The 27,513-nt window shown below is 34.5% G+C and overlaps 1 protein-coding gene across 1 annotated transcript; it reads right to left on the bottom strand.

Annotated features, from left to right (window-relative positions):
• On the bottom strand, positions 1–26,817 carry LOC119600410. Its single transcript, XM_037950613.1, has 9 exons — positions 26,651–26,817; positions 22,854–23,046; positions 22,669–22,782; positions 22,395–22,569; positions 16,335–17,108; positions 15,888–16,252; positions 10,934–11,574; positions 3,384–3,711; positions 1–1,289 (listed from the first exon to the last, which is right to left on the bottom strand). The coding sequence occupies exons 1-9, from the start codon at positions 26,815–26,817 to the stop codon at positions 549–551; spliced, it is 3,498 nt and encodes a 1,165-aa protein (XP_037806541.1). The 3' UTR covers positions 1–548.
• Between the last annotated feature and the right edge of the window lie 696 nt (positions 26,818–27,513).

The raw sequence follows: 27,513 nt of genomic DNA, 5'->3' as shown, positions 1-27,513 counted from the left end.
TTACATATGTGTTGGATTTACACAGCACTCGTCTGTGAGAAGAGCGTAATGTTATTGTTGTAAAAAAATGACAGCGTTTCACTTCTTGTTTATTCTTTGATTATAGGCTTCAACAAAAAGACTTATAGCCCATCATACACAATATTTGGAATTCTCATTATTTATAATTTGTTAGAATAAATTTAAAACAAACACACAAGCACAGTTATTAATAAATTATAATAAATTACTAAAACAAAAAAAAATAAAATTCGATAAAAATAAAAACTAAAATAACAAAGAATTTTAAAATTTTATAAAAATGACGCCAACACGCTTCAGAAAAATCACACGCACAAAGCAAAAAATTCTATTAAATTAAAAACTAGCAGGCATAAATCCAATAAAAATTAGTAAAAATAAATAATGAAAAAAAAAACAAAAACAAAAGATATATAAACAAAAAGCAATTTTGTGAAATGACCTCAAGTTCAGGGTTAATGTTTGCCAAAACAAAAAAACTTTAAAATTAAAATTTCTTAAAAAATTCCAAAAAAAATTTCAAAGATTTATAAAAATCCCTTAATGGTTTGCTTGGTTATATTCTCATAATATTTACTGCGCCGCCATGCTGCATTTGGTTTATTATTATTATTGTTGTTGTTAGTATTTTCTTGCTCTTGTTGATCATTCGAATCCGGAGCCTCATTCACACTTATTTGTGTGCTTGTTAATGGGTTTTGATTCGAACAAACATTTGTTGAGGTTGTAGGGCTCACCTCGGGTGTTTTAGACATGGGCATTAATGTGTGTTCCGTTATAATGTCCAAAGAGGGTGCATTAACTATGCCCGCTACTTCCAGTTCAGTTTCTGATTCCACCGGTATACTATCCACATGATAACCATCATAGTGTTGTTCTGGTGTAGGTGTTACACTTTCACTATGCAACTCCTCTACATCGGCTATACTACTCTGATCATCTTCTAGATTATGCGTATTTTGACTACCACTCTCTGATAATTTAGTGGGTGTTCGCTCTTTGTCTTGTTCATTATTAAGCTGTTGTGCTGAGAGATAACTTTGTTCCGATCCTTCAAATGACATGTTAAGAGGGGAGGTTAATTCCGGCATTTCAAAGGCATAGGTTGAGTCATCTGCTTCACTGGCATCGAAGGAGTTTTTATCACAACTTATAAAGGAGGATGTTCTGCCAGATGCCGTTTGAAAGGATGAGGAGGAGTGGAGAGTAAAATTGCCTTCAGAAGCTGTGGCAAAGGAATCGTCTTCAGTGGAACGAGAGTGCCAGTCCTGTAAGAGAATTTTTTTCACTGTTAGAGTTCGATCGATATACATAATTTGTCGAGTAAATACAAATATCGGGATCTGAAATTCAAGCAAATCTATAGCGTCACTATCAAATCTATCAAGATCTACTATCAGACAAAAGAGGCTAGATCTAGACTATCTATCGATCGATCTAGCTATCTATCAATCTATCAAGCAATCTATCGATCGAGCGAAGCCTAGCGAGCGAGCGAGCGAGCGAGCGAGCGAGCGAGCGAGCGAGCGAGCGAGCGAGCGAGCGAGAGAGCGAGCGAGCGAGCGAGAGAGCGAGCGAGAGCGAGCGAGAGAGCGAGCGAGCGAGCGAGCGAGCGAGCGAGCGAGCGAGCGAGCGAGCGAGCGAGCGAGCGAGCGAGCGAGCGAGCGAGCGAGCGAGCGAGCGAGCGAGCGAGAGCGAGCGAGCGAGCGAGCGAGCGAGCGAGCGAGCGAGAGAGCGAGCGAGAGAGCGAGCGAGCGAGGAGCGAGCGAGCGAGCGAGCGAGCGCGAGCGAGCGAGCGAGCGAGCGAGCGAGCGAGCGAGCAGCGAGCGAGAGCGAGCGAGCGAGCGAGCGAGCGAGCGAGCGAGCGAGCGAGCGAGCGAGCGAGCGAGCGAGCGAGCGAGAGCGAGCGAGCGAGAGACGAGCGAGCGAGCGAGCGAGCAGCGAGCGAGCGCGAGCGAGCGAGCGCGAGCGAGCGAGCGAGCGAGCGAGCGAGCGAGCGAGCGAGCGGAGCGAGCGAGCGAGCGAGCGAGCGAGCGAGCGAGCGAGCGAGCGAGCGAGCGAGGAGCGAGCGAGCGAGCGAGCGAGCGAGCGAGCGAGCGAGAGCGAGCGAGCGAGCGAGCGAGCGAGCGAGCGAGCGAGCGAGCGAGCGAGCGAGCGAGCGAGCGAGCGAGCGAGCGAGCGAGCGAGCGAGCGAGCGAGCGAGCGAGCGAGCGAGCGAGCGAGCGAGCGAGCGAGCGAGCGAGGACGAGCGAGCGAGCGAGCGAGCGAGCGAGCGAGAGCGAGCGAGCGAGCGAGAGAGCGAGCGAGCGAGCGCGAGCGAGAGCGAGCGAGCGAGCGAGCGAGCGAGCGAGCGAGCGAGGAGCGAGCGAGCGAGCGAGCGAGCGAGCGAGCGAGCGAGCGAGCGAGCGAGCGAGCGAGCGAGCGAGCGAGCGAGAGCGAGCGAGCGAGCGAGCGAGCGAGCGAGCGAGCGAGCGAGCGAGCGAGCGAGCGAGCGAGCGAGCGAGCGAGCGAGCGAGCGAGCGGGAGAGCGAGCGAGCGAGGAGCGAGAGAGCGAGCGAGCGAGCGACGAGCAGCGAGAGAGGATCGAGCGGAGCGAGAGAGCGAGCGAGCGAGCGAAGCGAGAGAGCGAGCGAGCGAGGAGCGAGGAGCGAGCGAGCGAGCGAGAGAGCGAGCGAGCGAGCAGCGAGCGAGGCGAGCATCTTGAGCGAGAGAGCTGAGGATCGAGGCGAGCGAGCGAGGAGCGAGCGAGCAGCAGCGAGCGAGCGAGCGAGCGAGCGAGCGAGCGAGCGAGCAGCTATCAGCGGCGAGCGAGCGAGCGAGCAGCTATCAGCGAGCGATCGATGGAGATCTATCTATCTAGCTATCTATCTATCTATTATCTATCTATCTATTATCTATCTATCTAGCTATCTATCTATCTTCTATCTATGCTCTATCTTCTATCTATCTATCTATCTATCTATCTATCTATCTATCTATCTATCTATCTTCTATCTATCTATCTATCTATCGTACTCTTCTATCTAGTCCTATCTATCTGTCTATCTATCTATCTATCTATCTATCTATCTATCTATCTATCTATCTATCTATCTATCTATCTATCTATCTATCTATCTATCTGTCTATCTTCTTAGATTGACCCAACATTTGAGTTACCAGCATATCTTGGGCCTTCGGAAACACGATTTCAATAAACATACAAGAGGACTTAACAATATTCAACCGATTTTTCTCATTATTCCTTAAACGGGAACCTATTTATATATCTGAAAATCTCCCTGATATACTTCAATAATTTCAGACCATAACACTCACAATAAGAGTTATTTAATTCAACGCAAACAAAATCATCAACTTACCTCACTACTTGTACTCCTCAACGTACCCAGTTTCTTATCACTTGGACTGGGATTCGATTCAACCTCTACAGTCTGAACATTCTCTTGAACATCGCGAATGACAGCATCCAAAGATTCGGCCACTTCAGCAATATCATTCAGTTTATTATTAATAGCATTACAAGCCAAACCATTATTGTCTATGGGATTGACAATAATTTTGCTAGGATCCTGCATTTGATTGACAGCAGCTGAATCCAAAGTGCTGGCATTGCTGCTACCCGATATAGTGCTGTCCACTGTAGGACTGGGTGTTGTAATCTCGGAAGGTATATCCTCTACCACAATGCTAGAATTATGACAAAGATTAGTTTCATCTAAATCTTTTTCGACATTTGGACTAGTTGAATAGGCTTGATTTTCTTTGATCGAAGATTGAGATAAAGATTTTGAACTTTCAGAAAATTCGGGAGAATTATCACGAGAGTTATGGGCTTTTATTTCAGTTTTATTTTCTATGTGAGTATTTAATTCTTGTGCATTAGAAGCTACTAGATGATTTTCGTTTTCAGTTTCGTGGGTCTGAGAGTTGTCTGGAGTTTCAATAATATTTTCTACTTGTTCTTTAGGGTCTAAGGAGGCATTTTCTAGAATTATTTCATTTTCTACCGATTCTTGTAGTTCTGTTTCCGTTAATTCGGATACTTTTAGTTCGGAAACTTCCTCATTCTCACTTATGAACAATTCAATGGGTTCTTTAGTTTCTTTTTCATTGTCTAACTCAGATGTTTCCAAAGTCTTGTCTTCTTCCTTATTTAGAATGGAAGCATCTGTTTCTTCAGTCAAAGTGGATTTATCTTCCCCTTCTTCTTCACTTATGAATAATTCAATTGGTTCTTTAGAAGTTTCTGTATTTTCATTAGAATCTTCAATATTGTCGTTTTGTAAAGAAATATTTTCGGTTTCTTTATTATCTTGGCAAGATTCTTCTGCTGTAGTTTCTAGGGAATTAGTATGATCTTCGTCAGATTCAGTATTTTCTACCGTTTTATTTGAGAGATCATTTACTTGATCTGTGACAGAAATCTCCTCGTTATCTGTTTGTTTAGATTCATTATCGATATCTTCATTTTCTTTAGGGTTTTCAGAGATTTCTTCGACCTTTTCGATATTTTCAGAAACCTCTTCTGCTGAAGTCTCTTGGGAATTAATATGATCTTCAGCAGAATGAGTATTTTCTACCATTTTATTTCCAAGAACATCTGTGTTAGAGAGTTCTTCGTTATCTGTATGTTTAGGCTCATTATCGAGTTCTTCATTTTCTTTAGGGTCTTTCGAGATCTCTTCAACCTTTTCGATATTTTCAGACACCCCATTGAAATTGTTAATTTCTGGAAGAACTTGTTGTTCATTATCTGTGGACTGACTAGAGTTATTTTCCTCCTCATTGACCGACACCTGGCCCTCATCCTTGGAAAGCCTTTTCTTTAATAACGCTGCCACTTCTTCACTTAAGGAAGTTGTTGGCTCAGAACTCTCCACCACCCCTTCGCTATTATTTTGACCCTGTTGTTCACTCTCCACAATACTTTTCAGTAAATTTAAACCCTCAAGTTTTGAAGATTCTTCACTAGTACCGTTTACATAATCCGACGATTCCGCGATATTACCCGCATTTTCGCACGACACGTCCGTCTCCGCATCCAATTCCGAGTCGTCCTTATTTTTCGAAAACAAATTACGAAACCGCGCAAACATTTTGAAACGATTTTAATATACAATTATCCGACCGATCGTTACGCTACCGCTAGTGAAGAAACAAGTTCTTTTTTATGAATTTCAATTTCAATTAATTGACGCAAGACACTTCTGGACACAATATGGGACTTTTGCCAAAATTAATATTTTCTTTTTAAATTTATTCCTCGTTTTGCAAAAATGTTTAAGACCACATTACTCTAGCTGAGTAAAACCACAAAAATATAAATATTTCAATTTAATTTCTTCAAGTATGCCGGCACAAACTTAAACAGACACATTAAAAGGGTCTTGTTTTTTCTGGTACTTTTTTCTTTCTTCAAAAAAAGGGACACGTTTTTATATATTTTTAGATTTGTAATAAGATTTTCTTTCTGTTCATAAACACAATGATTTTTAATTATTTTAAACACGCAGTAAATTTGTTTTTCCTTTCTGGTTATTCTATATATTTATTTACAATATTGTTTCCGTTAATTATCCGTTTATATAGTTTTACCGTTACATATAGAACTAAAAGTCGTACAGACTATAAACTTGAGTATGTGTTTTATTTTTTGTGAGTGCTTGCTTTCTAAGTGAAATATTTTTGTCACCCGCGTTTAAAAGTTTTTCGTTTTTAGTTATAAATAAAAGAATTCGTTTAAAATTGTACCACGCTGGACCGCTCTCAAAATTATACTAAAATTAATAAAATGTGTCCGCGCTTGGTATTCCTGTTCAAATTTTGGGTGTCGTTTGTTGTTTTTCTTTTTGTCATGTTATTCCAATTTTTGTCGAGAGTGTTTTTATATATATTTTTTACTTAATAATTTTTTATTTTAGTGGGTGGTGGAGAAAGTGTTTACGATAATGTAGTGATGCAAAGCTATAGAGCGAAATTCGGAACTTATGTAGGTATATATACATAGGAAAGTTCATTAGTTCTTCGATAATACTTGCAAATAGTCAAGTCTACAGGGTCGTCTATAGAGTATTCTATAATCTAGTCAATAGTGTAGTATGAAGTCTAGTCTATAGTCTAGTCTATGGTCTAGTCTATGGTCTAGTCCATAGTCTAGTCTAGTCTATAGTCTAGTCTATAGTCCAGTCTATAGTCTAGTCTATAGTAAAAGTCTATAGTCTAGTCTATAGTCTAGTCTATAGTCTAGTCTATAGTCTAGTCTATAGTCTAGTCTATAGTCTAGTCTATAGTCTAGTCTATAGTCTAGTCTATAGTCTAGTCTATAGTCTAGTCTATAGTCTAGTCTATAGTCTAGTCTATAGTCTAGTCTATAGTCTAGTCTATAGTCTAGTCTATAGTCTAGTCTATAGTCAAGTCTATAGTCTAGTCTATAGTCTAGTCTATAGTCTAGTCTATAGTCTAGTCTATAGTCTAGTCTATAGTCTAGTCTATAGTCTAGTCTATAGTCTAGTAGTCTATAGTCTAGTAGTCTAGTCTATAGTCTAGTCTATAGTCTAGTCTATAGTCGTCTATAGTAGTCTATAGTCTAGTCTATAGCTAGTATTAGTCTAGTCTATAGTCTAGTCCTATAGTCTAGTCTATTAGCCAGCTATAGTCCTAGTCTATAGTCTAGTTCATTAGTCTAGTCTTAGTCTGTCTATAGTCTAGTCTATAGTCTAGTCTATTAGTCTAGTCTATAGTCTAGTCTATAGTCTAGTCTATAGTCTAGTCTAATCTATAGTCTAAGTCATAGTCTAGTCTATAGTTAGTCTAATTATAGTCTAGTTATAGTCGAGTCTAAGTCTAGTTCTATAGTCTAGGTCTATAGTCTAATCTATAGTCTATCATAGTCTAGTCTATAGTCTAGTCTATAGTTCTAGTCTTAGTCTAGTCTATAGTCAGGTCTATAGGTCTAGACTATAGTCTAGTCTATAGTCTAGTATATAGTCAGTCTATATCTAGTCTTAGTCTAGTCTTATAGTCAGTCTATAGTCTAGTCTATAGTCTGTCTATAGTACCTAGTCTATAGTCTAGTCTATAGTCTAGTCTATAGTCTAGTCTATAGTCTAGTCTATAGTCTAGTCTATAGTCTAGTCTATAGTCTAGTCTATAGTCTAGTCTATAGTCTAGTCTATAGTCTAGTCTATAGTCTAGTCTATAGTGTAGTCTATAGTCTAGTCTATAGTCTAGTCTATAGTCTAGTCTATAGTCTAGTCTATAGTCTAGTCTATAGTGTAGTCTATAGTCTAGTCTATAGTCTAGTCTATAGTCTAGTCTATAGTCTAGTCTATAGTCTAGTCTATTGTCTAGTCTACAGTCTAGTCTATAGTCTAGTCTATAATCTGGAATATGATCTGGTATTTTTTATCAACTGAAGTCTATTCATTTATCTAAATTTTGTTCTAGTGTACGAAAGTTCTTTTTCTCCTATCTAATAATATTGAATTTAGTCTTTCTTTCACTCTGTGTTGAGTAAAAGATTTATTTTCAATTTATTTGAGGCATGACGTGATCTCCTTTCGGACTTAATTTTTCAGAATGAAAATGACATTTAAGTGGGTATTTTGGAAACAAAAAAGTAAAACAAATGAAAATGGAAAGAAAAAAATTATTTTAAAGAGTAAAGAAAAGTGAGGTATAAAGAATTATACAAAAATAAAAGGATCTGGGATGCTTAAAATATATCAAATTCTTAAAGTTATCATTATAAGAAATCAACGCTCTGTTCAGAGTGGTAGCAGATATACTTTTTTTTGGTAACATTATTCATTTCCGGTGATCATAAAGTGGTTATTTTAAGTGAACAGTTAAAAATTCAGAGTATTCTTAGATATATATATGTACAATTTTGTTTTGTATCTTTTCGATTTATTTATTTCCCCTAAATCAGCTTCTTTAGAATTTAATTAATATTAAACAACTATTTAAATCGAAATTGTTAATGCTTCAACTAATACCACAAGTGTAGAACACATACTCGTAAATGATGTGTAAAGTAAAAGTCACAAATATTAACTTTTATAATAATATTTATAGCCAAGAATAAACTATTAATTTTTTGAAATTTTTTTCTTAACGAAGACTATTTACTAGAATACTTAGTTTTATTAAAGAAAACGCATAAAATTATGTTTATAAGACAAGAAGAGAGACCTCTTAGACACTTAGAGACACACACGCACGACGGCAACGACGACAAGATAAACTGCAAATAAATAAAACAAAGTGGGCATAGATAGATTCTACTCTTGACTAAAGCCAGATAGACAACTGGGCCGGACGGACGGATATAGAGAGAGATACACGTCTGCAGTAAATGTAGACAAATTAATTGTGTTTAGATTGCAAAAAACATAAAAGAATTGGAACCCAAAAAAAGAATAGAATATAAATGCTACAAATCTTCATATGATATTGAAGAAAATGTAAAAGAAAAATTATGCAAATAAAACATAAAACACGCATTTATGATAAAGAAGAATATGAAAAAACAAACAAAAACAACAACAACAACTTAAAATGGAAAACGTGTGCTAAGTTTATTTAATAGATATTTCGGAGAGACCAAACTAGGGCCCAGAGAATTTAGTTACATATTTTCAGTGGAAATAATCCATGTCAAAAAATATGTACCTATGAAATATTGTCTGGACTATGATATATAGCCTAATCTACAGTCTATTCTTAATTCAGGCATAGTCTATAGTCTGAACTATAGTCTAATCTATGGTCTGGACTATAGTCTATAGCCTAATCTATAGCCTGGAATATAGTCTAGTAAGTATTCAAGCCTAGTCTATATGGAATAAAGTCTAGTCTAGAATCAGGGCTATAGTCTAGTCTATGGTCTAGACTACATCCTAGTCTATAGTCTGCACTATAGTGAAGTCTGAAGTATGGACTATAATCTAGTCTATAATCCAGACTATAGTCTAGTCTGTGGTCTGTACTATAGTCTATAGTAAAATCTAGAGTCTGGAATATAGTTCCCTCTATAGTCAAGACTATAGTTTAATCTATAGTCTGGAATATTCTCTAGTCTATATTCTGGACTATAATCTAGTCTATGATCCGGGCTATAGTCGAGTCTGTTGTCTGGACTATAGTCTATAGAAAAATTTATAATCTGGAATATAGTCCAGTCTATAGTCAGGACTACAGTTTAATCCATAGACTGGAATATTGTCTAGTATATATTCTAGACTATAGTCTAGTCTATAGTCTTGCAAAAAGTCTAGACTATAGTCTGGATTATAGTCTAGTCTGTTATCTGAACTACAGTCTAATTTATAGCCTGGACTATAATCAAGGCTATAGTCTGGACTATAGTATATTATTTAGTCTAGTCTATAGTCTGGACTATAGTATAGTCTATAGTCTGGGCTATAGTCTAGTCTAGAGTCTGGACTATAGTCTAGTCTATATTCCGGAGTATACAATAGTCTATAAGACTATAGTAAAGTCTGTAGTCTGGACTAAAGTCTAGTATATATTCTGGAATATACTGTAGTCTGTAGGACTATAGTTTAATCTATGGTCTGGACAATAGTTTAGTCTATAGTCTGGACTATTGTCTAGTCTATAGTATAGTCTATTGTCTAGACCATAGTATAGTCTATATACTAGACTACAGTGTAGTCTATAGTCTGGACTAAAGTCTAGTCTATAGTTTAGAGTATAGTCTAGTCTATAACCTGGACTATAGTCTAGTCTACAGTTTGGACCATAGTCGAGTCTACAGTTTGGACTGTAGTCTAGTCTACATTCTGGAATATAGTCTAGTTTATAGTCAAATCTATAGTCTGAAATATAGTGTAATCTATAGGCTATAGGACTAAAAGTTTAATCTATAGTCTGAAGTATAGTCTAGTCTATAGTCTGGACTATAGTCTAATCTTTAGTGTGGAATAAGGTCTAATCTATAGTCTGGACTGTAGTCTAATCTATATTCTGTAATATAGTCTAGTCTTTAGTCTGGAGTAAAGTCTAGTCTATAGTCTGGACTATAGTCTAATATAATCTTTAGTCTGGGGTAAAGTCTAGTCTATAGTCTGGACTATAGTCTAATATATAGTCTGGAATATAGTCTAATTTACAGTTTGAACTATTGTTTAATATGTAGGGTGGAATATAGTCTAATCTAAAGTCGGGAATATAGTCTAATACATAGTCTGGACTATAGTCAAGTCTATAGTCGTGACTATAGTCTAGTTTACAGTATTGAGTCTATAGTATAGTCTATAGTCTGAACTGTAGTCTAGTCTGGTCAATAATTTAGACTATTTCCAGATACTAGTAATAGTTTAGTGTTTTATATATTGTATCATATATGAATAGCTTTCATTATAAAGCACAAATGATTACTGAACCCAAGATTGGACGACCCATACTTTTTTTGATACATCCTCAAAAAAGGTGTGTATTAACGAACAGCATAAATGCAGACTAAACACGTAAGTGTTTACTTAAGATAGAGAGTGAGTGAGTGTTTGCATACGAGTGCATTTTAAAAATATGTTTATAATTAGCATTAATTTACGTTTATTAAGCACAACACAAACATAGAATGTTAATTGTTGCAACAACAATAACAACAACAATTCTACGATGCCCAAGTAAAGGCGGCTTTTTTATAAAAAAAAAAAAAAGTTCGTTGACTTTGACTCTACCAAGAAGGAAAAGTGTTACTTTCTATGTCAACACCACAATTGTTGTCTACTGTTGTGGCAACGACAACAACAGCAATTGTTTACATTATCTCGTTTTTCTCTTAATCAATAGAAAATTATATGCCATTTTTTTCAACTACCAAAAATAATAAAAGAAATTCGTTTTTGTATAAAAATTCAACAAGAGAAATCTTACAAACCTCTTGCCTGTGGCAGCATCCAAGACGAAAGGTTCTTTTAAACGTGTTTTCAGTAACCTTCCCAAACGTACCATGCGACCTACTTCTACCAAAAGTTTTTCACGTTCCATTAAATACTTGCGCAACAATTCACGTTGTTCATTTAATGACTTTTCAGCGGCAACAGCAGCTTCGGCATTATGATCACCACCATCAACTAAAGAACTGTGTTGTTGTTGTGTCTGCTGCAAATGTTGTCTTTGCTGTTGTTGCTGTTGTATGGAACGTGAAGTCGTTCTTGCCTGATCAACATTCGTAGATGCTGCTGATGATGAAGGAGATTGTGTTTGAAATTCCGATTCACTACTTATGCCACTACTACTGCTGCGTTGCTGTTGCCTTAGCTGGGCCTGCTGTTGTTGCAACATGCTGCGCAGACATCTTCTAAGTTCGATTAATTGTTGGCAATAGTCTTCAACACTGCGATGAAATACCGCTGAGACGCGTAAACGTGTCATATGCTCTTGACTTATAGCCTGTAGACTATGCCAAGTTTTTTCCAATTGTTGTTGCATTAGCAAAGCTTCTGTTACCTCTAGCTTGCAGGTGCTGCGCAGGGTTTGCGATGCCTCCAGCAATTGACAACCATAGTTGAAGATACTCTGTGAAAACAAAGAAAGAAAGAAAAGGAAACTTCATTCAGGGTCTTAGGGTAATTCATATTTTTTTAACATTTCTAAAAGCACGTGCTTTTATTTCTTAATTTCATAAAAATCCATCATCCATTACCTTTAGTATTTTAACTCATGTTCATGTTTTTGCCGTAAACAATAACAATATCATAAAACCAAAATGAACAAACAAAAAAAGCCCATTTGTAGCTTAAATTACTAATAGTTTTTTTTAACAAAGTGTTGATATTTTTTCTCGTTACCTTTCACTGCTTTAAAATATTTTTATTTCTTGATTTCTGGTTTAGAGAAATTGTTAATAATGATGTTTTTTTATTTTTCTTAACGGCAGACTTTGAAACATTTGAAAGGTTTTATCTACATCAAAATGTGGTAAGAAAAACTGTTGAAAGTAGATTGGAAATAAAGCGTGTGCCTAACATTTTAATGTTTTCATTTAATGTCAGCTTAAGTTACAAATTTGATATGTAATTGAAAATAATATTTGTGAAATTGTTGCAATTCAGATATTTAGATCAGAAGGATTTATTACAACAAGCTAAAAGTTATAGAAATGAATTGCTTTTCAATAAATAAATATTTAGATTCCATTCAGTTCAAGTTCAGTTCTAGTTCATTTCTCGTTCAGTTCTAGTTCAGTTCTAGTTCAGTTCTAGTTCAGTTCTAGTTCAGTTCTAGTTCAGTTCTAGTTCAGTTCTAGTTCAGTTCTAGTTCAGTTCTAGTTCAGTTCTAGTTCAGTTCTACTTCAGTTCTAGTTCAGTTCTAGTTCAGTTCTAGTTCAGTTCTAGTTCAATTCTAGTTCAGTTCTAGTTCAGTTCTAGTTCAGTTCTAGTTCAGTTCTAGTTCAGTTCTAGTTCAGTTCTAGTTCAGTTCTAGTTCAGTTCTAGTTCAGTTCTAGTTCAGTTCTAGTTCAGTTCTAGTTCAGTTCTAGTTCAGTTCTAGTTCTAGTTCAGTTCTAGTTCAGTTCTAGTTCAGTTCTAGTTCAGTTCTAGTTCAGTTCTAGTTCAGTTCTAGTTCTTTAGTTCTAGTTCTAGTTCAGTTCTAGTTCAGTTCTAGTTCAGTTCTAGTTCAGTTCTAGTTCAGTTCTAGTTCAGTTCTAGTTCAGTTCTAGTTCAGTTCTAGTTCAGTTCTAGTTCAGTTCTAGTTCAGTTCTAGTTCAGTTCTAGTTCAGTTCTAGTTCAGTTCTAGTTCAGTTCTAGTTCAGTTCTAGTTCAGTTCTAGTTCAGTTCTAGTTCAGTTCTAGTTCAGTTCTAGTTCAGTTCTAGTTCAGTTCTAGTTCAGTTCTAGTTCAGTTCTAGTTCAGTTCTAGTTCAGTTCTAGTTCAGTTCTAGTTCAGTTCTAGTTCAGTTCTAGTTCAGTTCTAGTTCAGTTCTAGTTCAGTTCTAGTTCAGTTCTAGTTCAGTTCAAGTTCAGTTCTAGTTCAGTTCTAGTTCAGTTCTAGTTCAGTTCTAGTTCAGTTCTAGTTCAGTTCTAGTTCAGTTCTAGTTCAGTTCTAGTTCAGTTCTAGTTCAGTTCTAGTTCAGTTCTAGTTCAGTTCTAGTTCAGTTCTAGTTCAGTTCTAGTTCAGTTCTAGTTCAGTTCTAGTTCAGTTCTAGTTCAGTTCTAGTCAGTTCTAGTTCAGTTCTGTTCAGTTCTAGTTCAGTTCTAGTTCAGTTCTAGTTTCAGTCAGTTCTAGTAGTTCTAGTTCCGTTCTAGTTCAGTTCTAGTTCAGTTCTAGTTCAGTTCTAGTTCAGTTCTAGTTCAGTTATAGTTCAGTTCTAGTTCAGTTCTAGTTCAGTTCTAGTTCAGTTCTAGTTTCAGTTGTAGTTCAGTTCTAGTTCAGTTCTAGTTCAGTTCTAGTTCAGTGCTAGTTCAGTTCTAGTTCCGTTCTAGTTCAGTTCTAATTCAGTTCTAAGTCAGTTCTAGTTCAGTTCTAGTTCAGTTCTAGTTCAGTTCTAGTTCAGTTCTAGTTCAGTTCTAGTTCAGTTCTAGTTCAGTTCTAGTTCAGTTCTAGTTCAGTTTTAGTTCAGTTTTAGTTCAGTTTTAGTTCAGTTCTAGTTCAATTCTAGTTCAGTTCCAGTTTTGTTCTAGTTCAGTTCTAGTTCAATTCTAGATCAGTTTTAGTTCAGTTTTAGTTCAGTTCTAGTTCAGTTCTAGTTCAATTTTAGTTCAGTTTTAATCCAATTCTAGTTTAGATCTAGTTCAGTTTTAAGTCAGCTCTAAGTCAAAGTTTTACAATTATTAATGTTTTGCCTTAATATTTTAACTTCACTACTCTTAATAATAAACAAAAAACATCAATCATTATCAATCTTTTTGTTATTCATCTCACTATTTCCTTTCACTCAGAACCATTTTAACAATCAACTTCCTGTTTGCCAATAGAAAATCGCTCAAAATGATCTGTTATTTTAGCATTAAACATAAAAATAATAATCATAATAATGATATGGGTAATCAAAACGTTGCATCATAAAAATACCCACAATTGTTGCAAATAAACCTACAAAAAGTCAAACAAACGACAACAAGCCGCCAAAACTATTAACGGTAACAAAACAAGTGTTACTTATAAGCAACATAAAACTACACAGTTGTACAACAACCATTGTTCCAGGCGCGCTCTAGAAAATTGTTACAGCTGACCAACCTAAAAAATACTTAACTCATATCCAAACAGATGGGAAGAGTAGAGAGACTTAGTAGTAAGCCAATAACAATAATAGTAATAATAATGATGATCAACTGAAACCCCAGAGTATTCCTAATTTGTTCGTACATTCAAGTGTAACCAGAATAACTGCATTGTTTTTAAACGAGGCGGTGAACAGAGAGAGTTGCCAATGATGGAATTGTAATTATTGTTGAGGGAAGAGTGTTGGGTAAGGGCTACACTCAAACAGAGTCTTCAGTTCTAGTTCAGTTATGGTTCTAATTCAGTTCTAGTTCAGTTCTAGTTCAGTTCTAGTTCAGTTCTAGTTCAGTTCTAGTTCAATTCTAGTTTAGTTCTAGTTCTAGTTCAGTTCTAGTTCAGTTCTAGTTCAGTTCTAGTTCAGTTCTAGTTCAGTTCTAGTTCAGTTCTAGTTCAGTTCTAGTTCAGTTCTAGTTCAGTTCTAGTTCAGTTCTAGTTCAGTTCTAGTTCAGTTCTAGTTCAGTTCTAGTTCAGTTCTAGTTCAGTTCTAGTTCAGTTCTAGTTCAGTTCTAGTTCAGTTCTAGTTCAGTTCTAGTTCAGTTCTAGTTCAGTTCTAGTTCAGTTCTAGTTCAGTTCTAGTTCAGTTCTAGTTCAGTTCTAGTTCAGTTCTAGTTCAGTTCTAGTTCAGTTCTAGTTCAGTTCTAGTTCAGTTCTAGTTCAGTTCTAGTTCAGTTCTAGTTCAGTTCTAGTTCAGTTCTAGTTCAGTTCTAGTTCAGTTCTAGTTCAGTTCTAGTTCAGTTCTAGTTCAGTTCTAGTTCAGTTCTAGTTCAGTTCTAGTTCAGTTCTAGTTCAGTTCTAGTTCAGTTCTAGTTCAGTTCTAGTTCAGTTCTAGTTCAGTTCTAGTTCAGTTTCTAGTTCAGTTCTAGTCAGTTCAGTTCTAGTTCAGTTCTAGTTCAGTTCTAGTTCAGTTCTAGTTCAGTTCTAGTTCAGTTCTAGTTCAGTTCTAGTTCAGTTCTAGTTCAGTTCTAGTTCAGTTCTAGTTCAGTCTAGTTCAGTTCTAGTTCAGTTCTAGTTCAGTTCTAGTTCAGTTTCTAGTTCAGTTCTAGTTCAGTTCTAGTTCAGTTCTAGTTCAGTTCTAGTTCAGTTCTAGTTCAGTTCTAGTTCAGTTCTAGTTCAGTTCTAGTTCAGTTCTAGTTCAGTTCTAGTTCAGTTCTAGTTCAGTTCTAGTTCAGTTCTAGTTCAGTTTCTAGTTCAGTTCTAGTTCAGTTCTAGTTCAGTCTAGTTCAGTTCTAGTTCAGTTCTAGTTCAGTTCTAGTTCAGTTCTAGTTCAGTTCTAGTTCAGTTCTAGTTCAGTTCAGTTCTAGTTCAGTTCTAGTTCAGTTCTAGTTCAGTTCTAGTTCAGTTCTAGTTCAGTTCTAATAAAGTTCTAGTTCAGTCCTAGTTCAGTTCTAGTTCAGTTCTAGTTCAGTTCTAGTTTAGATCTAGTTCAGTTCTAGTTAAGTTCCGGGATACTGATTGTTCAAGTTATTTCCAAGACCAATGAAATTGAACGTTACATCGATCTTCTTGGCAACCCTTTTTGTCAGCTGCACACAAACTCATTTAACAAGGCAACACTAAAACAACTACAATAAAAATACCACCAACTGAAAAGGCATGAAGAAAAACTCACCTTTCCAGTTTCTTGAAATGTTTGCAATTCATCCTTTTGCACCTGTATTTCGTGTATATTACAACCTACATGCGAATGGCACTTGATCATGACATTGTACAAATCATCCAACCATTTGATCGCCATACAGGCATCCTGTTCATACGTATAAATGTGTGTCACCTGTTCCAAGGTGAGTTTTTGCAATTCCACACTATCGCTAAAGATTTTGCGGCGCGCCAGCGTTGTATCTAAAATTTCGCGCACACTACAAATATCATCGCTATAGTCGATGTGTAGGTCACGGCCAAGAGCATCTTTAACGGGCATTGACAGTATGTCGCTGAGTTTTTCACCCTCCTTTATTAGTTCACGTTCAATGGAGGCTGAGAAAGAAGTAACAAAGAAAATTATTTGGTATTCGTTTTGTTTGGTTGCAACCACAAGAATGTTGTGACTTCGACTCACCCAAACTTAGTTGACTGCTTTTTAGTTTTTGCAATGTGCCAGATGCTTTTGTAAAGTCTTCCATCTTACCACCACTACCACCCATGACTAGTGACTCAAATACTTCTGTGGTTTTATCGAAATATTCAGTTACCAGCCGATAAAACCTCAATGAAGTAATTAATATGTTACGTCTTCTCTCCAGACGCGTTGCAAACGAACGACAAACAAACTGCATGAATTCTTTTTGCGACAACAGGTCACGATAAGCTGGTGAATCTTTTGAACCTATATACGATTCTATTTTATACAACAGCTCCGCATAGAACCCATAAGTTTCACGACATTCCAATTCGAATTTGTCATGGGCCGAACGCAAATTTTCACAGGCCTTAACGTCACACCCAATGGCGGTTTGACGATTCAACATTTGTTCTGCGGTATTCAAAATCCAATTTGTTACAAAGGCCACCCCTTCTTCCAAGTTAGCCAATTCTCTAGCCTCTCTCACGGTCTGTATAAGTTCCAACCAGGCTGTGCGTAAATCAGTTTGTCGTTTCTCAATTTCATTTAAACGCATCTCAATACGTGCCCGTTCACAATTCAAATCTGGCGGTAAAGTTCGTTTAATCCAACCATTTGCGGTTGCAACAGGTGTATGAACATCATGGTCATTAATTGCCGTTGTTGTTGTTGCATTGGTTTTGGCTGCGGTTGCATTGAAATGATTTTTGCTATTGTTTACGGGCGGGGTTGGGGAATAGACTTCATTGAAACGTGTTAAGATACGATTACCTATAAAAATAAAATTTTAAATAGAAATGAAAACTAAATAAATTTAAAATTGATTTACATGTGTTTTATTATGGTGGTATGGAAGATTAAGATTTATTCCCAAACATAAATAAATCGTCTTAATTAACCTAATGGTGAAACCAAACAACTTTCTATTTTCTTTAAAGTTTACACAATTTACCAACATTTTCAACAAGTTTATCTTATTTGTATTTGAACAAATTTAAAGAAAAAATAAGTTGTTTGTTGTATTTTAACAAATATTTCTTTACAATATTAAATGATCGATTTTTAAAAGCAACTTAAAGTTCTAGTTCTAGTTCAGTTCTATTTCAGTTCTAGTTCAGTTCTAGTTCAGTCTAGTTCAGTTCTAGTTCAGTTCTAGTTCAGTTCTAGTTCAGTTCTAGTTCAGTTCTAGTTCAGTTCTAGTTCAGTTCTAGTTCAGTTCTAGTTCAGTTCTAGTTCAGTTCTAGTTCAGTTCTAGTTCAGTTCTAGTTCAGTTCTAGTTCAGTTCTAGTTCAGTTCTAGTTCAGTTCTAGTTCAGTTCTAGTTCAGTTCTAGTTCAGTTCTAGTTCAGTTCTAGTTCAGTTCTAGTTCAGTTCTAGTTCAGTTCTAGTTCAGTTCTAGTTCTAGTTCAGTTCTAGTTCAGTTCTAGTTCAGTTCTAGTTCAGTTCTAGTTCAGTTCTAGTTCAGTTCTAGTTCAGTTCTAGTTCAGTTCTAGTTCAGTTCTAGTTCAGTTCTAGTTCAGTTCTAGTTCAGTTCTAGTTCAGTTCTAGTTCAGTTCTAGTTCAGTTCTAGTTCAGTTCTAGTTCAGTTCTAGTTCAGTTCTAGTTCAGTTCTAGTTCAGTTCTAGTTCAGTTCTAGTTCAGTTCTAGTTCAGTTCTAGTTCAGTTCTAGTTCAGTTCTAGTTCAGTTCTAGTTCAGTTCTAGTTCAGTTCTAGTTCAGTTCTAGTTCAGTTCTAGTTCAGTTCTAGTTCAGTTCTAGTTCAGTTCTAGTTCAGTTCTAGTTCAGTTCTAGTTCAGTTCTAGTTCAGTTCTAGTTCAGTTCTAGTTCAGTTCTAGTTCAGTTCTAGTTCAGTTCTAGTTCAGTTCTAGTTCAGTTCTAGTTCAGTTCTAGTTCAGTTCTAGTTCAGTTCTAGTTCAGTTCTAGTTCAGTTCTAGTTCAGTTCTAGTTCAGTTCTAGTTCAGTTCTAGTTCAGTTCTAGTTCAGTTCTAGTTCAGTTCTAGTTCAGTTCTAGTTCAGTTCTAGTTCAGTTCTAGTTCAGTTCTAGTTCAGTTCTAGTTCAGTTCTAGTTCAGTTCTAGTTCAGTTCTAGTTCAGTTCTAGTTCAGTTCTAGTTCAGTTCTAGTTCAGTTCTAGTTCAGTTCTAGTTCAGTTCTAGTTCAGTTCTAGTTCAGTTCTAGTTCAGTTCTAGTTCAGTTCTAGTTCAGTTCTAGTTCAGTTTCTAGTTCAGTTCTAGTTCAGTTCTAGTTCAGTTCTAGTTCAGTTCTAGTTCAGTTCTAGTTCAGTTCAGTTCTAGTTCAGTTCTAGTTCAGTTCTAGTTCAGTTCTAGTTCAGTTGTAGTTCAGTTGTAGTTCAGTTCTAGTTAAGTTCTAGTTCAGTTCTAGTTAAGTTCTAGTTCAGGTTGTGTTCTTGTTCTGCTAAAGTTGATTCTTAAGCCCAGCCTATATTCGATTCATAAGTCCAGATTATAGTATAGTCCGTTGCCATTGTATCATAAGTATCAAAACAAATTCTATCAATTCTTCATTAACAATACAATAAAAATAAATTTAAAGACAAAAACAAAATTCCAACTACCTGTGCGCTCAATAAAATCATAGTAGTTATAGATCACATGCGATCAACATTGGCCAAGTTTAAACGTAAACACGTTTTAAGAAAAGTTGTTATTATTTGTATAGTTATCGTTGTTGCCGTTCTCAATGTTGTTGTTGTACGTGTCTAAGGTGTTGCTAAAGTTTTACGGCCCATTTGTGTTCGTGTCATACATGTCATTCACTTTGAACGTCGTTGGTTGGGTGACGTTTTTCAATGTAATAAAGCACCCGGCCGATATTGAAGCTTTTAAGCGAAAACAACAACACTGATTTCTTGGCTTTTTACGCATGTGCGTGTGGTAATTTTATTGTACATGTTGGTGTAATAGTTGGAGTAATTGTTGAAAACATTATGTACGTTTTGTTCTTATTATTTGCTATTAAACGCTTAAGAACTTGTAGGATTTGTTAAGAATAACAATTAGATTTTGAAAGAGAGACTGACAAGTACGTTAGATGAAGGCGAGTTCTGGAGGTGGAGGTAATCAAAGAAGTGAAACTTTAGGTAAAAACTTGAAATTCAACACTTTTTTTAAAAAATAATTTTAGCTTAATTTTATTAGTCTCTTATATTGCAACTTTTATTTAATTGAAATCTTTAATTGTGAAATCTAGCTTGAGGAGTTCATAAAATATTCAGTTGTCAAAATAAGTGTATTAATTGAATTTTTATCTGACCCAAATCTATAATCCTCTATTTTAATACATATTACTTGCATCAACATAAAAAATTGTTTATGTTTAAAATCCTACTAGTTTTTTTAGTGCAAAACTTCTCTGAAAATATTAACATTAACTTCATACACAACTTAAACTAGTTTGACAGAGAACACAACAAACTGAACAAAGTTTGAGCAACATGAACAGGTTGTTTCAAACTAGTTAAAGGTTCGAAAGAGGTTTGATAAGAAATATATTTTATAATTTTGATCGCTTTTTAGCTAAAATGTAATAAATCACAATAAAAGCTACAAAAAGTACAAGATTCAATTGTCTTAGTTCTTTTCGGCATAGACCAAGTTTCGACTTAAAAATTTTTTTTAATTTCCAATGTGTTGAACATTGTTAAAATCTAATGACAATAAAATTGATTAATAAACACCTTTAATGCAAGCAGTAAAACTTATTAATAAATCATTTTTACATTAGCCACTAATTCACAACTTATAACACATCAATTATAAATGTCAAACTATAAACCTAAAGAAATTTTTACTTTAAACACCAAAGACCTAAATTTTTAAAAGGTTTGTTTTTACACAATTTTATTTTTGCCACAAAATAAACTCTAACCAACTTGTCTAAAACAAATAATTGTTCAATACCAATTAGGCAAAAAAATAAAAACAACGACATAAAATTAACTGTCATTAAAAATATGTTCAAAGCCTCAAGGCAAAATTATGTTTGAAATTAAACTACAACACAAAAGAAAAAACCACGACCACAAAAAAACTTAAATACAGTCAAGGCAACTATTTTTTACTATTTTTTGCAAATTCTTAACAAATAGACAGAGAGGGAGAAAAAGTTTAATAATCACGTTTGTGGATATAAAATTGTTTAATTGTTTACTTCTTTTGTTATTAAGACCAATATAAGGCACGAAATAGAACTGAACTGAACTAGATCTGAATTGAACTGAACTAGAACTGAACTAGAACTGAACTAGAACTGAACTAGAACTGAACTAGAACTGAACTAGAACTGAACTAGAACTGAACTAGAACTGAACTAGAACTGAACTAGAACTGAACTAGAACTAAACTAGAACTAAACTAGAACTGAACTAGAACTAAACTAGAACTGAACTAGAACTGAACTAGAACTGAACTAGAACTAAACTAGAACTGAACTAGAACTGAACTAGAACTGAACTAGAACTGAACTAGAACTGAACTAGAACTGAACTAGAACTGAACTAGAACTGAACTAGAACTGAACTAGAACTGAACTAGAACTGAACTAGAACTGAACTAGAACTGAACTAGAACTGAACTAGAACTGAACTAGAACTAAACTAGAACTAAACTAGAACTGAACTAGAACTGAACTAGAACTGAACTAGAACTGAACTAGAACTGAACTAGAACTGAACTAGAACTGAACTAGAACTGAACTAGAACTGAACTAGAACTGAACTAGAACTGAACTAGAACTGAACTAGAACTGAACTGAACTAGAACTGAACTAGAACTGAACTAGAACTGAACTAGAACTGAACTAGAACTGAACTAGAACTGAACTAGAACTGAACTAGAACTGAACTAGAACTGAACTAGAACTGAACTAGAACTGAACTAGAACTGAACTAGAACTGAACTAGAACTGAACTAGAACTGAACTAGAACTGAACTAGAACTGAACTAGAACTGAACTAGAACTGAACTAGAACTGAACTAGAACTGAACTAGAACTGAACTAGAACTGAACTAGAACTGAACTAGAACTGAACTAGAACTGAACTAGAACTGAACTAGAACTGAACTAGAACTGAACTAGAACTGAACTAGAACTGAACTAGAACTGAACTAGAACTGAACTAGAACTGAACTAGAACTGAACTAGAACTGAACTAGAACTGAACTAGAACTGAACTAGAACTGAACTAGAACTGAACTAGAACTGAACTAGAACGAACTAACCGAACTAGAACTGAACTAGAACTGAACTAGAACTGAACTAGAACTGAACTAGAACTGAACTAGAACTGAACTAGAACTGAACTAGAACTGAACTAGAACTGAACTAGAACTGAACTAGAACTGAACTAGAACTGAACTAGAACTGAACTAGAACTGAACTAGAACTGAACTAGAACTGAACTAGAACTGAACTAAAACTGAACTAGTACTGAACTAGAACTGAATTGGAACTAGAAATGAACCAGAAAATTTTCGAAAAAACAAAAAGTAAAATATCAAAAATTTTCTAAAAACAGAGAATGTGTCGAAATTGTGCTTAACTCAACGTAAAACGAAAGACTTAAGCTACAAACTCATAATAACAAAAAAACTACAAAATACTGATAATCATAATTTTATGGCATGATTATATTAATTAACTTTTCTTAATGTTCAGTGAAGAAATATTATTTAATACAAACATTATTTAATGTTTAAAATAAATTATTTTCTTCCACATTAATTTTAATCTTCTAAATGAACACAAAAAACTCAAACAATTAGTCTAACCAGTAGTATGAAAAAAAACAGAACCTGTTGAAACTAAAACTAATTACTTAAAGAGAATATCATAACAAAAAAGCTCATTAATATTTATGTGTTAAAAACCGAAAAGAAAAATTAACAAAAAAAAAAGTAATAATTTTTAGTAACTGTATTTATATAATGCACAGCTATTACTTAAGTTTTAGTAATATGTTAAAGAAAGTTATGTAAATTTTTAAATATTTACTGTATTTGGGAAAAAATTATAAATATGTATTTCTCACTAACTTACTCACCCATTTCTATGACAGTTTCAATACTACACTGCACCGTAGCATGCATTTGTGAGTATTTCTTTAGCTCTGCATCCGCTTCCGTTGCTCGTATTGATTTATTACACTGCAATAATTTTTGTAAACTTTCCATGGCTGCTAAACAATTGTCGTAAATTTTAACAAACTCATCAATGGACTGTTATAAAATTTTTAAAAAGAAAAAAATGAATTTTAATATTTAACGAAAAGAAAAATTACTTGACACAATTATTTTCAACTAAAGACATATATTTACCTTTCTTTGCTGCAACCATAAATCATAATTGTACTGTAGTTGGCCACCTAATTCTTCCGGTAAACTGGTTAAATCGAAATATTTCATTAAACGAGATCTAGATAAAACAATGGGCTAAAAAAATTGAGAAAAGAAGATAAAGTATTTAAATTGAGGATAAAGGAAAAACTAGTCTCTCCAATTACCTCTCCTTTTGTCTGTGACTTTGTACAGGTTTCCACATGTTTTTCCCAAAATCCTTCCGATTTGACTAGATATAGATTGACTGTTAGACCTTCAAATAAATTATAAATAAATCGTGCATGATGACGATTTATACGAGCCGTGGTCTTTTGGGCATCCACTATAATGGTCACACCCTTTTGTAAAATGACATCACTGTAAACAAATTAAAACAAAACGACAAATTCTTAAAATAAATTTATTAACTTTTTCTCTAAATCATTATTTAGCATAAATTTTTAAAAACTAGTTTTCTAACTTGATTTTATGATTGATGTTTGTTAGTTTTTATCAAATGATTTTTAGCCAAGGGTGAATACTTTTTTTATTTTATTTGTTTTATATTTCCAAGATTAATTTTATCTAATTTATTTGATTGTTTTTATCTTTGAGATTAAGTATTTTATTATTATAATTCAGGCCTACAAAAATAAATTTCCATTTGAATGCACCCCTGTTGTTTAGACTCTGTGATCAGTCAACGCCAGAAATTAACCATTTGTAACCAAAATGTGTGGCTTTAAACAAAAGTTTTAAAATATGTGACAAATTTGTTATGTTTTATAAAACAATAATTTACAATTTGTTATAAGTCCAACAAAAAAACATTCAAGATAGATAATTTTAATTTAACAATAGCAACGGCTAAAGTTTGGATTAATCTGAACTATAGTCTAGTTTATAGTTTAATACCAGTTAGACTAAACTGTAGACTGAGCTGTAGACGGGACTATAGTCTAGCATGTAATCCGTACTATAACCCACACTAAAGACAACGAAACAGACTATACCATAGTTTAAACTCTACATTCTGGACTATAGTCTAGTCACTTGACTATAGTCTGTAGTCTGAACTATAGTGCACTCTATTATATGGACTTCTGTGCAGCCTATAGTCTAGACTGTAGTGTAGTCTATAGCCTGGGCTATACTTTAGTTTATAGTCTGAAATATAGTCTAGTCTATAGTCTGGACTATAGTCTAGTCTATGTCTAGTCTATAGTCTGGACGTTTAGTCTATAATCTGGACTATAGTTTAGTCTATAGTCTCGACTGTATCCTCTTCTATAGTCTGGAATATAGTCTATTCTTTAGTCTGGACTATAGTCTATTCTATAGTCTGGACTATAGTCTATTCTATAGTCTGGACTATAGTCTATTCTATAGTCTGGACTATAGTCTATTCTATAGTCTGGACTATAGTCTATTCTATAGTCTGGACTATAGTCTATTCTATAGTCTGGACTATAGTCTATTCTATAGTCTGGACTATAGTCTATTCTATAGTCTGGACTATAGTCTATTCTATAGTCTGGACTATAGTCTATTCTATAGTCTGGACTATAGTCTATTCTATAGGCTGGACTATAGTCTATTCTATAGTATGGACTATAGTCTATTCTATAGTCTGGACTATAGTCTATTCTATAATCTGGACTATAGTCTATTCTATAGTCCGGACTATAGTCTATTCTATAGTCTGGACTATAGTCTATTCTATAGTCTGGACTATAGTCTATTCTATAATCTGGACTATAGTCTATTCTATAGTCCGGACTATAGTCTATTCTATAGTCTGGACTATAGTCTATTCTATAATCTGGACTATAGTCTATTCTATAGTCCGGACTATAGTCTATTCTATAGTCCGGACTATAGTCTATTCTATAGTCTGGACTATAGTCTATTCTATAGTCCGGACTATAGTCTATTCTATAGTCTGGACTATAGTCTATTCTATAGTCCGGACTATAGTCTATTCTATAGTCTGGATTATAGTCTGTTCTATAGTCTGGACTATAGTCTAGTCTATAGTTTGGACTATAGTCTAGTCTATAGTCTGGACTATAGTCTAGTCTATAGTCTGGACTATAGTCTAGTCTATAGTCTGGACTATAGTCTAGTCTATAGTCTGGACTATAGTCTAGTCTATAGTCTGGACTATAGTCTAGTCTATAGTCTGGACTATAGTCTAGTCTATAGTCTGGACTATAGTCTAGTCTATAGTCTGGACTATAGTCTAGTCCATAGTCTGGACTATAGTCTAGTCTATAGTCTGGACTATAGTCTAGTCTATAGTCTATTCTATAGTCTGGACTATAGTCTTGGCTATAGTCTGGACTATAGTCTAGGCTATAGTCTGGACTATAGTCTAGTCTATTGTCTAGACTATAGTCTAGTCTATAGTCTATTCTATAGTCTGGACTATAGTCTGGACTATAGTCTAGTCTTTAGTCAAGACTATAGACTAGACTATAGTCTATAGTATGCATTATAGTGCAGTCTATAGAATAGACTATAGTCCAGACTATAGAATAGACTATAGTCCAGACTATAGAATAGACTATAGACTAGACTATAGTCTGCACTATAGTCTAGTCTATAGTCTATTCTATAGTCTATTCTATAGTCTGGACTATAGTCTAGACTATAGTCTAGTCTTTAGTCAAGACTATAGACTAGACTATAGTCTATAGTATGCACTATAGTGCAGTCTATAGTCTGGACTATAGCGTAGTCTTAATTCTGAACTATAGTGTAGTTTATAGTATGGACTATAGTGGAATCTATAGTCTGGTACATAGTGCAGTCTATAATTTGGACTATAGTTCAGTCTATAGTCTGGTCTATAGTTTGAAGTATAGTCTATTCTATATTCTGGACTATAGTCTAATCTATAGTCTAGACTATAGTATAGTCTATAGTCTGGACTATAGTATAGTCTATAGTCTGGACTATAGTCTAGTCTATAATCTGGACTATAATCTAGTTTATAGTCTGGAATATAGTCTATAGTTTGTAATATAGCCTACAGTCTGGACTATGGTCTAGTCAAGATTCTAAACTACAGACTAGTCTATATTCTGGGCTACTGACTCGGCTATAGTCTGGAGTCTAGACTATAGTGTAAGTATGCTATAATCAGAGCTATAGTCTATTCTATAATGTGGATTTTAAGCTAGACTATAATCTGGATTATATTTTATACTACAGTCTGAACTTTCGTCAAGTCTATTCCTAGAACTGCGATCTATGCTCTGTACTAAAGTCTAGTCTTGTTATCTAGAGTCTATAGTCTGGAATCTGATTATTGTCTGTTCTATAGTACAGCCGATAGTCGGTCTGTAGTCTTGTAAATAGCCTTATCTACACTTTGGACTATAATCTTTGGTCTGGTCTGTAGTATATGCTGGTTTATAGTCCTGTCTATAGTTTATATAGTCTTCTTTATAATCTTGTCTATAGACTAGACTGTGTGAACTATAATATTGACATATTCTGATTTATTAGAAATTTAGAATACCCAATATAAAACTTTTACTAATATTTATTTAAATTTAATAAATAGATAAATATTAAAATACATATAAATTTAAACACTTTTAGCTTCTATTATAAATTTCTAAATCTTTCAACAATCTTAAATGTTTTCAATTTTAAAATATTTATATCTTTGTTAGAAAATACTCTAAAACATTTTTTTTAAACAATAAAAAAAAAGAAAAAGTTCTTTTTAATAAATAAAAAATGAATAAGATTAATAACAATACAACATAATAAAATGGAATTATTAATGTTTATAACCAAAAAAAATAAAAAGAATAAGAAGAATTATAAACAAAAGAATTATTAAAAAAAGCGAAAACTTTCTTAAAACATTGAACAAAGCCAAAGAAGACAATCAGTAAAGAATTATTAAGACCTTAATAAATCTATAACGAATCAAAAGAAACTTTAAAAACAAAATTTCAAAACTTACCTTAATGAACGTTTTAAATACGTTATAGATAATTCCAAACATTTACGCTGCCAACTCTGCAGTTCATTGATTAGACTGACAATGAAAATTATTTTGCCATCACGATCAAAACTACCGGGTAAATAGGCCGTGCGAGTTTGTAAAGCGTTTAAAACATCTTCTTCCATAATGTGAATGCTGCATGCAGAAACCCACTATGTGGTGGACACTACACGATGGCTGGGAAGAAGTGTTGAGGCACTTTTACAGGCAATTTTTTTTTTTTTTTTCTTTAATATAATTTTTCTTGTTTTTTTTTTCTGTTATTTTTTACAAATCACTACTGGTTTTTAAAGTCATTTTATTTTATGTTTTTTTTTTTTTTTTTTTTTTTGTTTTTCTTTCAAATTATTATAGCTGCTTAATAGTTGAGATCTACAACAAAAAAATATGTGTTGTTTAGAAAAAAAATTAGAAAATACAGTAAATAGGCGTTTTTTTTTTCCTTGTAGCTAGTTGCAATTATAAGGAAGTTGACCGTTCCATCAAATAGATACATAGACCGATAGATATGTTGTTAGATATAACGTATCTAGTTACTTGTGTTGTGCCATAAACTTTGTGTGTTTGAATTTTTGTTTACTTTAACATTAAGTTGTAATATTTTTTTTTTTAAGATTTCTTATTCCATGTTGCATTTGAAAATGTTTGCTTGCTGCAGCTTTCGTAGATTTGTTGAGAAAATAGAAACTTGAAACAAGTTTGACAACTTGACTACTTTACGCACATTTGTTAAAACGTTGTAAATTTATTTTGGTTTTTTTTTAGTTTTTTGTTGTAAATTTCCAACGATCATCACATGATTTTCACTATTTTTATACCCT

This window comes from Lucilia sericata, unplaced genomic scaffold (assembly GCF_015586225.1).
Source record: "Lucilia sericata isolate MDLA Ls3-8-SP2 unplaced genomic scaffold, ASM1558622v1 Contig000113F_arrow, whole genome shotgun sequence".
Classification (NCBI taxonomy): domain Eukaryota; kingdom Metazoa; phylum Arthropoda; class Insecta; order Diptera; family Calliphoridae; genus Lucilia; species Lucilia sericata.
Note: the sequence above shows the minus strand (reverse complement) of the source record. Positions and strands in the feature narration are given on the sequence as shown.

Excerpts from the sequence above, each read along its gene's own strand:
- LOC119600410 (XM_037950613.1), bottom strand. The coding sequence starts at position 26,817 with ATGGAAGAAGATGTTTTAAACGCTTTACAAACTCGCACGGCCTATTTA. Across the intron at positions 22,570-22,668 it reads TATGGTTGCAGCAAAGAAAG|TCCATTGATGAGTTTGTTAA; the intron begins GTAAATATATGT and ends ATTTTATAACAG. Across the intron at positions 11,575-15,887 it reads CATTTCAAGAAACTGGAAAG|AGTATCTTCAACTATGGTTG; the intron begins GTGAGTTTTTCT and ends TTGTTTTCACAG.